Source organism: Schistocerca americana, chromosome 1 (assembly GCF_021461395.2).
Source record: "Schistocerca americana isolate TAMUIC-IGC-003095 chromosome 1, iqSchAmer2.1, whole genome shotgun sequence".
Classification (NCBI taxonomy): domain Eukaryota; kingdom Metazoa; phylum Arthropoda; class Insecta; order Orthoptera; family Acrididae; genus Schistocerca; species Schistocerca americana.
The window spans coordinates 498,657,521-498,672,738 of record NC_060119.1 but is presented as its reverse complement, the minus strand read 5'-3'; the positions used below and the strand labels follow the sequence as shown (position 1 = coordinate 498,672,738).

General features: G+C 42.2%; 1 protein-coding gene across 1 annotated transcript in view; it reads right to left on the bottom strand.

Moving 5' to 3' along the window:
• LOC124624246 (obg-like ATPase 1) overlaps positions 1–15,218 on the bottom strand; it is a 300,300-nt gene that overhangs the window by 57,218 nt on the left and 227,864 nt on the right. The window contains exons 7-8 of the mRNA XM_047149095.1: positions 4,693–4,790; positions 4,214–4,354 (exon numbers count right to left, since the gene is read on the bottom strand). Of these exons, the coding sequence (XP_047005051.1) occupies positions 4,214–4,354; positions 4,693–4,790 (239 nt within the window). The remainder of the gene's footprint in view (positions 1–4,213; positions 4,355–4,692; positions 4,791–15,218) is intronic.

Below are 15,218 nucleotides of genomic sequence, written 5' to 3'. Positions count from 1 at the left end.
GCACGAAGGAAAAGTTTGCAGTGATCGTGGATTGCGTAATGTAAATGATGCTCCAGGTATTCCCCCTTACCCTGAAATGGGTCAAAATGTTTCAGGGGACCCGTTCAGCATTGGCCACACAGAAATCGGGCGACCGAGGTCATCAAAAACGGGAGAATCCGTGGAGAGAGTAAATCAGCCTGCTCGTGATGATCCTAACCCCTCCACTGGTAACCGCGCAAATTCCTTAAATGTGCATAGACCACCTCTGCACCGAATTCTACAAAAAGATCTTAAACTGCACCCTTACAAAGTCTAACTGATGCAAGAATTAAAGCCTCAGGATGCTATACATATCCCGCAGTTTGTTAATGATGTGACTGAGTGACCATTTCACATCATCTTGTTTCCTGACCAGGCTCATTTTGACCTTAACGGTCACACTAATAAGCAAAATTGGCGCTGCTACACTGCATCGAATCCCAAACAGCAGCACGAGAAACACCTGCATTCGACAAAAGTTACTGTATGCGCTGTGATGTTTACTCGAGGAATAATTGGCCCGTACTTTTTCGGGGACAAGAGCTGTAGTGCAGTTACAATGAATTCGGAGCGTTATGTGTCGACGTATAATAACTTTTTGGTGCCTGAATTGCAAAAACTTTCCTGGTTACAACCGAAGAACATGGTTTCAGCAAGGCGAAGCCACAGCACACACGCACAATGCGTGTATCCTGCAAGTTTGTGAAATTTACCCTGGTAAATTGATCTCCAGGAATGGACATAAATTGGACCCCACGCAGTCCAGATTTGAGTCCCTTGGCTTGTTTGTTATGGAGATAAACTTAAAGAAAATACCCGTAGCGAAGTGGCAGCCTTCCCAGTGTTTAAATGACTAGCCGTCATCCAAAATTTTGTACATCGTTTGAAGGAGTGCCGTAGGCGTGCTGGACTGCATTTAAATGACAGTTTTATAGGAAGTAAATTAATAAACTGTTTATTTTAATAAAGATTCTGTCGATAAGCTTCAACCTTTATTTTATTTTGACACGGCAAATATAAACTTTCTTTTGAGATACCCTGTGCAAGCGGGAAAAAGCGAACAGTGAATTACTGGAGTCACAGTATCGCCACATGGGACGTACGTGAACGAAGGAATCGGACAGAAACGGAAACTGTGTCCGGCGAAGGCGAGCGGGCGCGTAGTTTTGAGCCGCTCACAATGAAATTATGGCAGAGGGTTTGGGACAGGCGGTGGCGGTGCCGGTGCCGACAGAAATCACGTACCTGCCTGCGGAGGCGCCGGCTGGAGCTATAGTTATACGTAATATAACGACACGGGCGCCGCCGGAGAGGCAGAGAGAGGCCTGCCTACAATTACTCGGAACCCTTTGCCGCTCGGCCAGATGAAATGGACGGACGTAATGCCATTGTTTTACGAGGCGCTGCCCTGCATTTGGGGCCGGAGGAATAGTCGTTACAATTGCTCGCCGCCGTCCGGGCCCGCATCATCATGATCATTATTCGTAATGATCGTGATTGCGAAGGACGCCAAACAGTCCTCCCGCGCCGCCCACTAAACCGATGCGCAGATGTATGTGTGAACCAAGAAGCCGCCTCCCACGTCATCAGATCTGAAGTGAAGACGCCGTTCTACTAATGTTACGAAAACTTACGGTATCACGGACGAAATCTTATCGTTTCTGATAAAGTGTTAGCCGTGCCTAACAATCAGGTCAAAACTGTGTACCATACTTGTGTGCTGTACCATTTCCGACTAGTTCACTTAAGCCATCGTGTACACTCCAAGAGTAGTGCACTTTGTTACTGTTCCAAGAACAGCTCGAATAGACACCAGGTGACAGTATTAGAAATTTAATGTTCATTCGACAATGACTTCATATAAGTTCTCCAGCGTACCTCACGGGACTAGAACTCCTGGACAAAAGGAAGTTTGGAAAGTAAGAGGCGGGTATTGCCAATAATAAAGTTGTGAGGTCAGGAGGCGAGATGTGCCTGGAGAGGTCAGTGGGTGTCCCTCTTATGAGTCGTCAGACGAAGTTTTTCTTATGTTTCAGCAGATATCTGCAATTTCGTTTTGAAATTTGTAACCGGAGTCAGCCCAAACAAATACTGATTATACAATCTTCCATGCGACGCCCGGGGAAAGTTTGTTCCCAGTTACAAAGTGGGATGTTACGTGCCCATTCGATAAAGCGATTTATGCGATTTTTGTTTTAGCGATATGTAGAACACGGACAGTGAAACACGAGGAATAACTAGTTCTCTAGCAGCGCTACCGCCACGCAGCAGCGCCCCTCAGTTGCTGCTGGAGTACTTCGTGTTTCACTGTTCCTGTTAATACATGCCCGTAACACAAATATGACATTAGGCTAATTTGCGACCGCTCTATCGAATAGGCATGTAAAATTCAATTTTAAAAATTATCCTGTTTGTGTAACAGGAAAGAAACTGGCGTTTTCCGTTGAGAACGAGCGTCACAAGAAAGACAAGACGAGTAGTATTCGTTTGGTCTGACTCCAGCTACACAACGCCAAAAATGAAACTGCTAATATCTGGCGAAACGCCAGAGAAAATGCGCCTGGAAACTCTTAGGTTGTAATACATGATGCACACAGTTTCCTAATTCTAGTACGTCTTCTTAGTCGAAGGGGCATTAAATAATGTTCTTTACTCGAGATTCTGAAATAGCGTTCTGTCATCACAGAACCACAATGGTAAGCGAATATTTTGTGCTGTTTCTTTCAGCGACTCCAGAAACAAATATTTTATGGAAGCTACGTAACTGGATACAGTGCACCATGTTCCATCATATGACAGTCGAATTAAGAGTCTATGAATGATGACAGTTCGAATGAAAGCCGCTAATTCTCGACGGTGCAACAGGAAATAAAACAAATCACTTTTTTAAGTCCAGGAAAGATTAATGTAACTGATTAAAATTGCCTTTTCCTCGATTACTATCTAATTGCGAAGAAAGGACGACAGCGTTAAAACCGAATGTAGCTGGAAACAGCACAATTGCATCCTTCACGTCTTCCTGAAAAACTGTGAGAACGGTGAGTCTAATGGCGGGTATTGCCAAGTAAATAAATCCCCCGTTCCCACCGATCCACCCCTTGCCACAAGTAAGCCACATAGTCTTCGCTAAAAGCACAGAATTCCGTAAGTCCTACGATCGACACTGGCATTCTTCTACTCCGTGTTCTGCATTCATACCCTGCCTCCATAACAATCATCAACGCGGCAGAAAACCTATTTCCAGGTGGTGAAAACTGACGTTTACTTTCAAATAACTGAAACAGGAATTAATTTCACTCTTATAAACCACAAATGCAGCTGTTAGACGTGAAAAAAAAAAGAATGCTGCTTTGGCATTACACCAGGTACACTTCTTATCGCCGGCCGTTGTGGCCGAGCGGTTCTAGGCGCCTCAGTCCGGAACCGCGCTGCTGCTACGGTCGCAGGTTCGAATCCTGCCTCGGGCTTGGATGTGCGTGATGTCCTTAGGTTAGTTAGGTTTAAGTAGTTCTACGTCTAGGGGATTGATGACCTCAGATGTAACGTCCCATAGTGCTTAGAGCCATTTGAACCATTTTGAACTTCTTATTGTTGGTGCTTGCGTACGTTGTTATGACAAAGTTGGTATTTTAAAGCAAAGAACATTAGTTTGTGGAGGAAGTCGAAACAAGGAAGTTCTAGGAGTTTTCGTATCGATAGTCACCCTCAGATGATATTAGCAGCTATCGAATGCGTGATAAACGTGAAAATGTCAAAGTATGGAGAATCAAGTATATAGGGGAGACCAAATACTCATATGTTTATACGCAACTTCGACTTGTATTCAGCTTTTATCAGTTTTTATTAACATTGTTATTTTTGCATTTATAAGTTTAGTTTTCCGACCTTTGGATATTAACCAACCTTTCCACTCCTAAAACGTACTCCATCTACATATCAAATCTGCCTACGTATATATTCATACACGGCACATGAACAAAATGAACTGAATGTAATGAACTCGTATCTTCAGTATAGCCATAGGCATCTATATACTACTACTACTACTACTACTACTACTACTAACAATAATATTAATAATCTATTGAAGCAACAGGTCTCCAAAACAGTAATTTCTTCGAACAAATCACATATAATGAACAGAAATTTGAAACTGTTTAACTGTATTCTTGAAGGAAACACTACTATTTACCTTGTTGTGTTGTGGTCTTCTAGATATTTCTTCCTCTCCACCTCGTCCATATCCAACAATTTATTTTCGAAGACTCCAGAAAAGGGGATGATTATGGAACCTGGGTCATTTTTATCAACCCATTCTTTGATTTTAATTAACCTAAGGGAAAAGAACAGATTAAATCCTTCAATATTTTATTATTATTTTTGGGGAAACTTCTTGCAAATGACTGCAAGAAGTAAGAGCATGAAGAGCAAGTGCCTATTTTGTTAAGACTGAATTACTGTGCAACAGATACAGGGAGATAAGGTAAAGGCGTCTCCTGATCCATCAAAAAAAATTTAAAATCACCTGTCACAATAACAACAGAATTCTCCCTCTGCACTCTGCGGTCTGACAAAAATTTTCTTCAAACATCGAAACGATAATGTTGGACATACTTTATACTGAAACGTGTTCATTAATATCAATATGAAAATAAATGTATCTGTACTCACCATTTATTCTTTTTTCTAATGTAGTCCTTTTCAGAGAGGTTAACCAGGTATATCACAGGTTTGGTAGTGATGAACATATGCTTGTTTAGGACCTCGATCTGCAGGCGAAAAGAAATTTCTCTTACTGTACAGTCGTTATCATTCAGCTTTGTAAAGATACGTAAGACTATCACAATGAAATAAATGTTTTCGCCTTACCTTATTATCGGACAGAGACAATACTTTTATGTTTTTAAATAAAAATATCTATGTACAATACAACCATCAAATTTGATGTTCTACTTGGTGTCCTCCCACCATCAAAGTTGTACAATTGGGAAAAAAAACGAGCGATGCAATGGAAGATGTATGTCGCCTACAGAAAAATTAAACTTTTGGAGAAAAGAAAAGCACCTGTAGGAGTAAAAAGTGCACAAATGAAATGAAAGTGCTAAGGAAAGACAGAAAGGTTTTGTGGAAGGAATATAGCCTATAGAGGCGTTACACAAAGGACATGAACCTTAAGACGAAGCAAATGAAGAAGAGATGGGGAATGTGGCAACTAGGAGAAGACTTCGACAGTGTGCTTTAAGACCTAGGTCGAAAGACGTCCCCTGGACTATACGACATTCATTTAAAATTATTGAGATCCTAAAAGTTGTGGACAACTTTTGCTATTTGAGAAGAAAAATAACTGACGATGCGTGAAGTAGATAGCATATAAGATAGACTGGATAAATCAATATAAGCATATCTGAAAAAGAGGGATTCTTAACAATGAATGTGTATTTAACTGTTAGAAAGACTTTTCCGAAGTTGTTTTGTCTGGAATGTAGCCTTGGTTCAAATGGCTCTGAGCACTATGAGACTTAACATCTGAGGTCATCAGTCCCTTAGAACTTACAGCTACTTAAACCTAACTAACCTAAGGACATCACACACATCCATGCCCGAGGCAGGATTCGAACCTGCGACCGTAGCTGTCGCACGGTTCCAGACTGACGCGCCTAGAACCGATCGGTCACACCGGCCGGCAGGGTTTTTGGTTCTTCACATTTTCGATAAGGACGTTTACGAATAAAACTTCCCGTCTTTTCAAAGTGTTGTTAATTTTGTTTCGTGAAACTCATAAACATTGTCAGAATACACAATCCAAGTGTCAATCTGCTCTAATATGGAGTAATGGTCGAGAATCTAGCCTTACATAAATTTAGGTCTCATTGTTGAGCGGATTGCATATCTGACTTGATTTTCTTTACGAGACCCGCACATTTCTGGAAAATATCTCTAGAACAAAGAACTCAAGATTTTCTCGTAACGGGCATACATGGTCCAAAATTGTAGTTATTAGAGTTCCAATTCTCCGTGACAGGTAGTACAGGAACCGAACTTACAGCTACTTAAACCTAACTAACCTAAGGACATCACACACATCCATGCCCGAGGCAGGATTCGAACCTGCGACCGTAGCTGTCGCACGGTTCCAGACTGACGCGCCTAGAACCGATCGGTCACACCGGCCGGCAGGGTTTTTGGTTCTTCACATTTTCGATAAGGACGTTTACGAATAAAACTTCCCGTCTTTTCAAAGTGTTGTTAATTTTGTTTCGTGAAACTCATAAACATTGTCAGAATACACAGTCCAAGTGTCAATCTGCTCTAATATGGAGTAATGGTCGAGAATCTAGCCTTACATAAATTTAGGTCTCATTGTTGAGCGGATTGCATATCTGACTTGATTTTCTTTACGAGACCCGCACATTTCTGGAAAATATCTCTAGAACAAAGAACTCAAGATTTTCTCGTAACGGGCATACATGGTCCAAAATTATAGTTATTAGAGTTCCAATTCTCCGTGACAGGTAGTACAGGAACCGAAGTACTTTAGTATTGTTCGTGGTTAGTACTGTTACGTGCCCTGGTAGGTCATACAGAGGGCGTGAACAGCGTCAGATGTTGAGTGATGGAAATGGAAATGAGCGTTTGGCGCCATTGGCCGGGAGGACCCTTGGGGGGCAGGTCCAACCACCTTGATGCAGGTCTTATTACATTTGACGCCACATTGGGCGACCTGCGCGCCGGATGGGGATGAAATGATGATGAAGACAGCACAACACCCAATCCCTGAGCAGAGAAAATCCCCGAATCAGCCGGGAATCGAACCCAGGCCCGTAGGACGGCAATCCCTCACGCTCACCACTCAGCTATCGGGGCGGACATGTTGAGTGATAGCTGCGAAAGACACGGAGGTGTCAAGTGCTCTTGCGAGACAGCCTTATCAGAACCTGACAGTTTAAAAAGGGGCTTCATTCTGGTCTATGTTTGGCCGGCTGGTAGAATAGTGGAATATTCAGGTTTGCCGGTCATTCATATGTGATAGTGGTCCAATTTGTACCTCATAAGAATGTGAGGCTAGCAGCGATAAATTTCAGTTTTGCACTACCGCAAGATGACCTTCGCTGGCGAGTGTTGCAGCGATGTGGGGAGAGGTCCCTTTCTTCCAGTTTTGGAGAGGCACAGTGGTATTACTCCTGGAGTCATAGTGTGGGAAGCCATCGGATATGGCTTCAGGTCACGGCTGCTAGTGATGAGGGAAGTCTCAGGGCACAAAGATACGATACGGACATCCTGCGTCCTTATATGTTGCCTCTCATGCAACAGTATCGTGGTGCAATTGTTCAACTGGATAATGCTCGTCTATAACTGGAACCTGTATTCATGAACCGTCTGCGTGATGTTGCGGTACTCCCATGACCAGCGAGATCCCCGTACATGTACCCGACAGAACATCTGTGGGATCAGCTTGGACGTCAGCTTCGTTCTAGTGCTAGTGTCCAGAATATAAGGACCAGTTGCAGCAAATGTGGGGCGGCCTGCCTCAGGAAAGGTTACAGCGGCTTTATGACACACTTCGCAACTGAATCAGTCCATGCGTATAAGTCAGTGAGAATGAAACCCCATATTGATAAATGGGTTCATTCTGCCAAGGTCTTTGTAAAGGAAGCAGTACGTTGGCTGACTCTTTGAGGAACGCCTCTGTCGCAGGGTCTGCCACCGGTGTCGGCTGAATATCTCTGTGACGCTTTCGCGCGTAGCAAATCAACCTGTAACGAAACGTGCTGCTCATCCTCTATCTGTCCTATCTGGTACGGATCCCAGGCTGACGTGCAATACTCAGTTACTGGTCGGAGCTACCACCTTTGTTGATGGACTATATTTCCTGAGGATTCCTTCAGTGAATCTCAGTCTGACATCAGCCTTACCCAGATTAATTGTGTGTGGTCATTCCACTTCAAATCTTCCCGTTCGCACACACCTACATATTGTTCTACAATCGTGTAATCACACAATAAGGGGAATTTCTCTCTATGTATTCGCAATACTTTTGTTTGTGTTGATGGTCAATCACCACTTCCTACATCAAGCGTCGATCGTCTGCAGGTCTTCGTGCACTTCAGTACAATTTTCTAGCGTTGCGACTTCCATATATAAAACACATCATCATCGAAAAGCCTCATGGAACTTTCGACGTTATCTACAAAGTCATTTGTGTATATTGTGAAAAGTAATGGTCCTACAACACTCCATTGGGGCACGCCAGAAAGTTACTTTTACGTGGGAAGACATCTCCCCGTTGAGAAGGACATGCTGTGTTTTGTGTACTAGAATTTCTTCAATCTAATCATGCAGTTGGTCTGATGTTCCGCACGCTCGTATTTTGCTCATTAGGCGGCAGTGCGAAAGTGTATCGAATATCTTCTGGAAGAGAACAACGCGGCGTCTTCTAGAGCGCCGGTATCTACTGATTTCTGTTTCTCGTGAACAAACAGAGCGAGCTGGGTTTCACACGATCGTTATTTACGGAACAACCGATGTTGATTCCTACATAGTCGATTTTCTGTTTCCAGAAATGTTATAATAAGAGAGCATAAAACTTGTTCCAAAATTGTATAACAGACGGGCGTCAGAGACAATGCCCTGTTGTTTCGTGCGCCTGTCCGACAACCCTTTTAGAAAAGGGGAATGATGAGTGCTTTTTTCCAATCATTAGGAACGCTTCACTCCTCCAGAGACCTAGGGTACATTGTTACTAGAAGAGGGGTAAGCTTTTTCCCGTACTCTTCGTAGACTCGAACTGCTGTCCCGTCCTCAGGTCCAGTGGACATTCCTTTTTTAAGGGATTTGAGTGCTTTACTTTCTTTGTAAGGCAGCGAAAAACTTGACGTTCTGCAACACTCTTAAATGAAGGTGATGTAATACGCTTTGTAAGTTGATCTCATGCTCCACGGCTGTAAAAAGTATAAGTACAATACGTGGTTGGATAGTTCTGGAGCAATACTACCGTCAGTTCAATCAATTTTCAAATGTAATACACATTCCGTCTTAACCGTTTAAGATAGTTTTATATCAGACCGTTCACTATTCTCGAATTCAGTCGTCAGTCATGCAAAATGGCGGACAACTATTAAGTTCGCCGCGAAAATTCGCATTTCCATTTTGCGATGTATCAAAGACAAGCATACTTATCTACTGTTTTGTGACCATCACTACCCTCGTTTCAAAACTATCAAAACTGTCTCATCAGTTAAACCATTTACTACTGATTATGTTAACACCGTCCGCCGCTCGTGGACTCGCGGTAGCGTTCTCGCTTCCCGAGTACGGTGTCCCGGGTTCGACCCCCGACGGGGTCAGGGATTTTCACCTGCCCCGACATGACTGGGTGTTGTTGTGTCATCTTCATTCATTCCCATTACGGTCGGAGGCAACGGAAAACCACCTCCATTATGACCTTGCTTAGTACGGCGGTGCGGGCCTCCCGCATCGTTCCCCAACGCTCTGTCAAGAAGCATGGGACATCATTTCTATTCCATCTTAACACCTGTTGTTCTTGCGGAAGGAAAGTTAGGTTTTAACATTCTGTCGACGACAGCTTTACAGCTCATGCTGGCCACGGACGGAGAAGGAAATCGGACGTGTTCTTTTCAGAGGAAACAATTCGGTATTCCTTTTAAAAGATCGATCGTGAGAGCTACGAGAGGTACTTTTTATTCGTTTTATCATCACGCTATTTGTTATAGCATCACTTCAATGGTTATTTTTCTTGAACTGGGTATTCTTTTTATGCATAAAGTCAGCTTCGACAAGTTTGCTACGTCCTGAAACTCGTATTCATAGATTGCAGTCCCTCATTCGCTACCTTCTTTGATGTCTGAACTATTATTCCAAGTCAGTGTGCCACATTCCAGACTCTACAGCTCCGCACTGCGAACGGATTTCTATCATCAATCACACTTCTCCCATAACAGGAGGTTCCTGTTGCATGATGATTAGTTGCGCCAATAAGAGCGCGAAAGAATATCGCAAACTGGTTACGTAGGGTATTCACTTCATAGCAAATCAACAACCGCAACAAAAGTATATTTCAAGCACACACACAAAGCAAAAGCCAATACGGAGGTTAAGACAATGAGCCTCCTAATCAAGGAACTTATTCCAATGGAAATGCAATAAATCGAAAGCACCACGAAGAAGAGTAAATGGAATCACCACCTATTACATCAGGTTTTCGGGTGGTCCTAGCAATACTATCCAACACCGAAAATAATGTGCAGAAAATAATAAAATTGTCAAATCTTTTTAAGAGTATTAGTTTCAGATTAAGGGAAAAAATAATATAATGATACTTGGAGGTGCTCTGTATATTATAAAAAAACTGCTTTGGCTAAAAAAGACAAAAAACAGCTCAGCTTTTAACCGTTTTAAACCGCGAGAAAATGGAAGGATTCTGTTACAATTTGGACTAGGTTACTGTATGACTGCAAAATACGAATACACTCAAAGGTTGGTGTAAAAAGGCACTAAGAGCAGTGAAAATGTGGTTATGCTGGAGGGTGACGGAAATCGGTTGGACAGAAATGAAGATTCAAATCAGGAATTAAAAGGAATGAGCGTACAACAAAACTTCCCTATAATAATGGGAAGAAGAAAATCGCCACTCTCTGAGCAACTTGTAATACATACAGCTTCCTTAAAAACATTCTCAAGAGCAGGATTCTTGGGATGAAATAAAGAGGCAAACTAAGATAAAAGATCAGAGAACAGCTGATGCAGAGAATGTGTGTGTGGTACCGAAACTACAAAGATATTGACGGATCTGCAGCCAAAATATGTAAACGGTAGCAGCGATAATGCGTAGCCTTTAGACAACGGTTACATCTACATCTGCATGACTACTCTGCAACTCACATCTAAGTTCTTGGCAGAAGGTTCATCGAACCACCTTCAGATTATTTTTCTGCCGTTCCACTCTCGAGCAAAGCGCGGGAAAAACGAACGCTTCAATCTTCCGTACGAGTATTTTTTTTTTTTTTTCTGTAATACATTACGATGATAATTTCTCCCTATGTAGATGGGCGGCAACAAAATATTTTCGCATTCGGAGGAGAAAATTGGTGGCTGAAATTTCATGAGCAGATGACGTTGCAACGAAAAACGGTTTGTTTTAATGATTTTAGCGGAAATGACAGGTTTTAGATTAACGTGATTTATCGTGCAGACTAAATTTCACGGATTTCTTTTGGTGGTCACGTGGATGACCTCACACTTTTTACTGTTTGAGGTCAATTGCCACTTTTCGCGCCGCACTGATACATTTTGCAACTGATTTTGATTTTCTGAGACTTTACTGGACGGTACACGATAGCATTATCTGCAAACAATCTGAGAGACTGCCTCCTAAATCATTTAGATAAATTAGGAGCAGCGCATCGCGCGGTGTGAAGCGCGTTGCCAGGGTTCGCGCGGCTACGCCGTCGTAGGTTCGAGTCCTCCCTCGGGCATGGCTGTGTATGTTGCCCTTAGCGTAAGTTAGTTTAAGTAGTGTGTAAGCCTAGGGACCGATGATCTCAGCAGTTTGGTCCCACAGGAACTTACAAATTTCCAAATTTTCCATGATCAGCAGAGTGCTTAAAACACTTCCTTGCGGAACGGCAGATATTACTTCCATTATACTGGATGACTTTCCGTCAATACATTCTCCGCAAACCACTGCACAGTGCACGGTAGATGCCTCTTTCCATTGCACCTAATATTAGGGTTTCTAGTCGTTCCATTCGCGTACGGATCGTGGCAAGAATGACTGTTTAAATGCCTCTGTACGTGCTGTAATTAGTGTTATTTTCGAGACCCCTATGTAAGCATTCGGAAGAGTTGCAGTATATTCCTGTGATTCTTCGCTTAATACTGATTATAGAAATTTTATAAGCAGGCTTTCGCGGGATATCTGGCGCCTATCTTCAATCGTTTGCCAATTTAAGTGTTTCATCGTTTCTGTGAAGGTCTACCGTGGATCGAACAATCCACTGAGCATTCCGACTGCACGTTCTGCCGTTTCAAGAATATCGAAGCAGCTATCCTCTATTTGACTGGAGCCTTGACAACAGTAAAAATAAATAAAAATAAAACAAAAAATAAAAAAATCCGCAATTATAAAATGAAACCAGGCACCATTGTTTTACATCTTTTTCTTTCAAGTGTGTTGTGCACTATTTTCTATGCGTTTTCATGTCAAAGTGCGAGAAGTACTGGGTGACCATAAGTGAAGTTCCGGTTTCAAAACGCTGTAGAAGGAGAACCACTGCTCAGCACCAGTGTGCTAATCACTGTGCCACCTCGGTCGGTGCAACTGGTTGAGACGGCAAGACGACAAACTTGCCGGCACTGCGTTCGTCTCTCTCTCTCTCTCTCTCTCTCTCTCTCTCTCTCTCTCTCTCTCTTTCTCTCTTTCTCTTTCTTTGCGCCATTCGATGTAGGCTTTCATAGCCAAAGTCAAACATTTCCTGTGTGACTGGAGTAGTGAGATACACCACCATGTCGTGAAAAATGCATTACTCTTCACTCCCTGGTGTAGCATCAGTTGACAACTCAGTAATCGTACATACGCTGAAATACGAATGGTTTGTGTCAATAATTATACCTGAACGGCCATTCTATTTACATGTTAATTACGTTTTATTTTTCAACTACCGTCATTTAAAAACCAATTGTAGTTGTCAGAAAATGAGATTCATAAAATAAGATCGATGTAAGTATATGTTAAGTTTTCAGTCTTTTGTGATAGATCCCACCACAAATCCTGTTGGCTCACCAATGACAACAAAGAATTATACGTGTAATCGTCACAACTTCTCACTAAGCAGATGCACGACGAACAAATGACCTTTCCATCACGATTCCTAAAAACCTCCATTACACCTCATCGATGAAAAATGATTCGTTATAGCGATGTCAAAATTTGATGGGAAATTAAAAAAAGACGAGAGTCGGACGCAGTGAGTGGAGAGCTCTAGTGTGCAGCCTTAGCCAGCTGCATTAACGCAATCCTCCACGGCTGGCGTTCTTGTGTGGTACTCAAGACGCTCATCAAGCTTTGAAACTAGATTTCTCGAAAACGCTTGATAAGTGCATCGCGCTACATCAGTACTTCTTGTATATATTATAACTGTAGGAGAGATGAGCGAAGTCGCAGACCTGTTGTGTGTACAGTGTCTGATCAAAAGTATAGGGACACCTATCAACGAAGATTATTACGGAACGTGTCCACCCTTCGCGTTTATGACGGTTTGAACTCTGCTGGGGACTCTTTCAGTGTGGTGTCTAAATCTCTGTGGGGGAATGGCAGCCCACTCTTCCTCAACAGCCCCAACCACAGGAGGTAGAAATGTTGAAAAGTGGAGTATGGCCGCAAGCCGACGCCTTAAATCATTCCACAGGTGTTTCCCTGGCTTCAGATCTGTCCCTTGGGCAGGCTAGTCCATTTCAGAGATGTTACTGTCCTCAAACCATTGCCTCACAGAAGCTGCTTTATTAGAGGGTGCACTGTTGTGTTGATACAATCAATCATCGTTTCTTAAAAGGTTCCTCAACTGTGCGCGGCATATTATGCTATAAAATGAGTTGTTGTCTTTCCGCATTTAGCGTTTTCGTAAGCGCAATAAAGGGACGACATCATAACCACGAAAAACTCATCCATACCACATGACCACCTCCTCCGTACTTCACAGTTGGCACTAAATACTGACGGAGCGAAACATTCTCCAGGCATTCGCCAAACCCAAACACTTTCATTGGATTGCCTAAGAATACTAGAGATGGGCAAAACTGTTGTTTTCAGAGATCGGATCAGAACTGGTCACTCACTAGAATGAACTAGCTTTTTTTCATGACACAGCACTCACCATTCACTCATAAAAATAAGTAAAGGGAAGGTACAGTATCTTTTTAATTCAGGTCACTAAACCAGTATTTTTATCCGATTTGGTCCTATTTTGAAAGGACATATATAGAGGAGTAATAATTTTGTGTTATGTCCTCAGTAATTTTCAGATACAATAGCTTTAAATTTCGTCTGCTGTAAAAATTATAAATATTACAACAAAATCATAAATATATTTTAGGAAGTAGGAATTTTTTAAGTATGAAGACTGATTCTTGTTATATTTTGATATTTTTACTGGACAAAAATACAAAAATTATAACAACTGTAACTGAAGTGTATCTGCAGTAATCATTTATAGTCAGTATTACCATATATGTTCCATTAAGGAAACATTAATATTGTCACTTACAAATTAAGTTTGACATATTTCAGTCGATGTGAGTCTCTCGTGCTTTTGAAAATACTCGTTCACAGGTCACTGACACTGCTTTGTGATGCATAATACGATTGCCGGCCTGAGTGGCCGAGCGGTTCTACGCGCTACAGTCTGGAACCGCGCGACCGCTACGGTCGCAGGTTCGAATCCTGCCTCGGGCATGGATGTGTGTGATGTCCTTAGGTTGGTTAGGTTTAGGTAGTTCTAAGTTCTAGGGGACTGATGACCATAGCAGTTAAGTCCCATAGTGCTCAGAGCCATTTGAACCATAATACGATTAAGGACCAATTGATACAGAGCTGGCCACAGCACTTTTCTTGTTTCCCACCAGTTTAAAAGACTGCTGTTTCTACGCAAATATCCCTCCGTTAAATATTTGTCCTGTTCGCCAATTGCTGCATTTTCTGGATCATGACTTGTTTGAAGCTGGTCAATAGTTTCACTGCACTACTCCCTGACTGAAAAAGTCTCATGTGTCACTGTGGTAATTGGTTGAGAAATGAGCTCTGCTTTTTCTCATTGAACAACCAACGCTTTCATTTCTGCAGTAGCCTCCATGTAGCAGTCCTGAAATGTTTTGTCGTCTACAAATCCTTGCCTTTGAATCGGGTCCAGTAACGTTGCCTTAGTAATAAGTTGGTTGCTGGAGATAACACTAAACCACTCTGATAGCCCTTGAAGCTAATTATCAACAAATTTCTTGTGGATATTCTTTATTGTTGTCTTTAAAAGACTTTCCTTTCCGTTCCATTAATCTTGGCAAGACTTTAATTTTTGAAAATGAAAATGTTTTCTCTGAGGACATCGCTTTGATTAGCTCATAGAAAACTTTGAAAAATCTGTGAAACCTGTTGCATTATCTCCCAGTCTGTACGTTTTAATTTAAGGTGA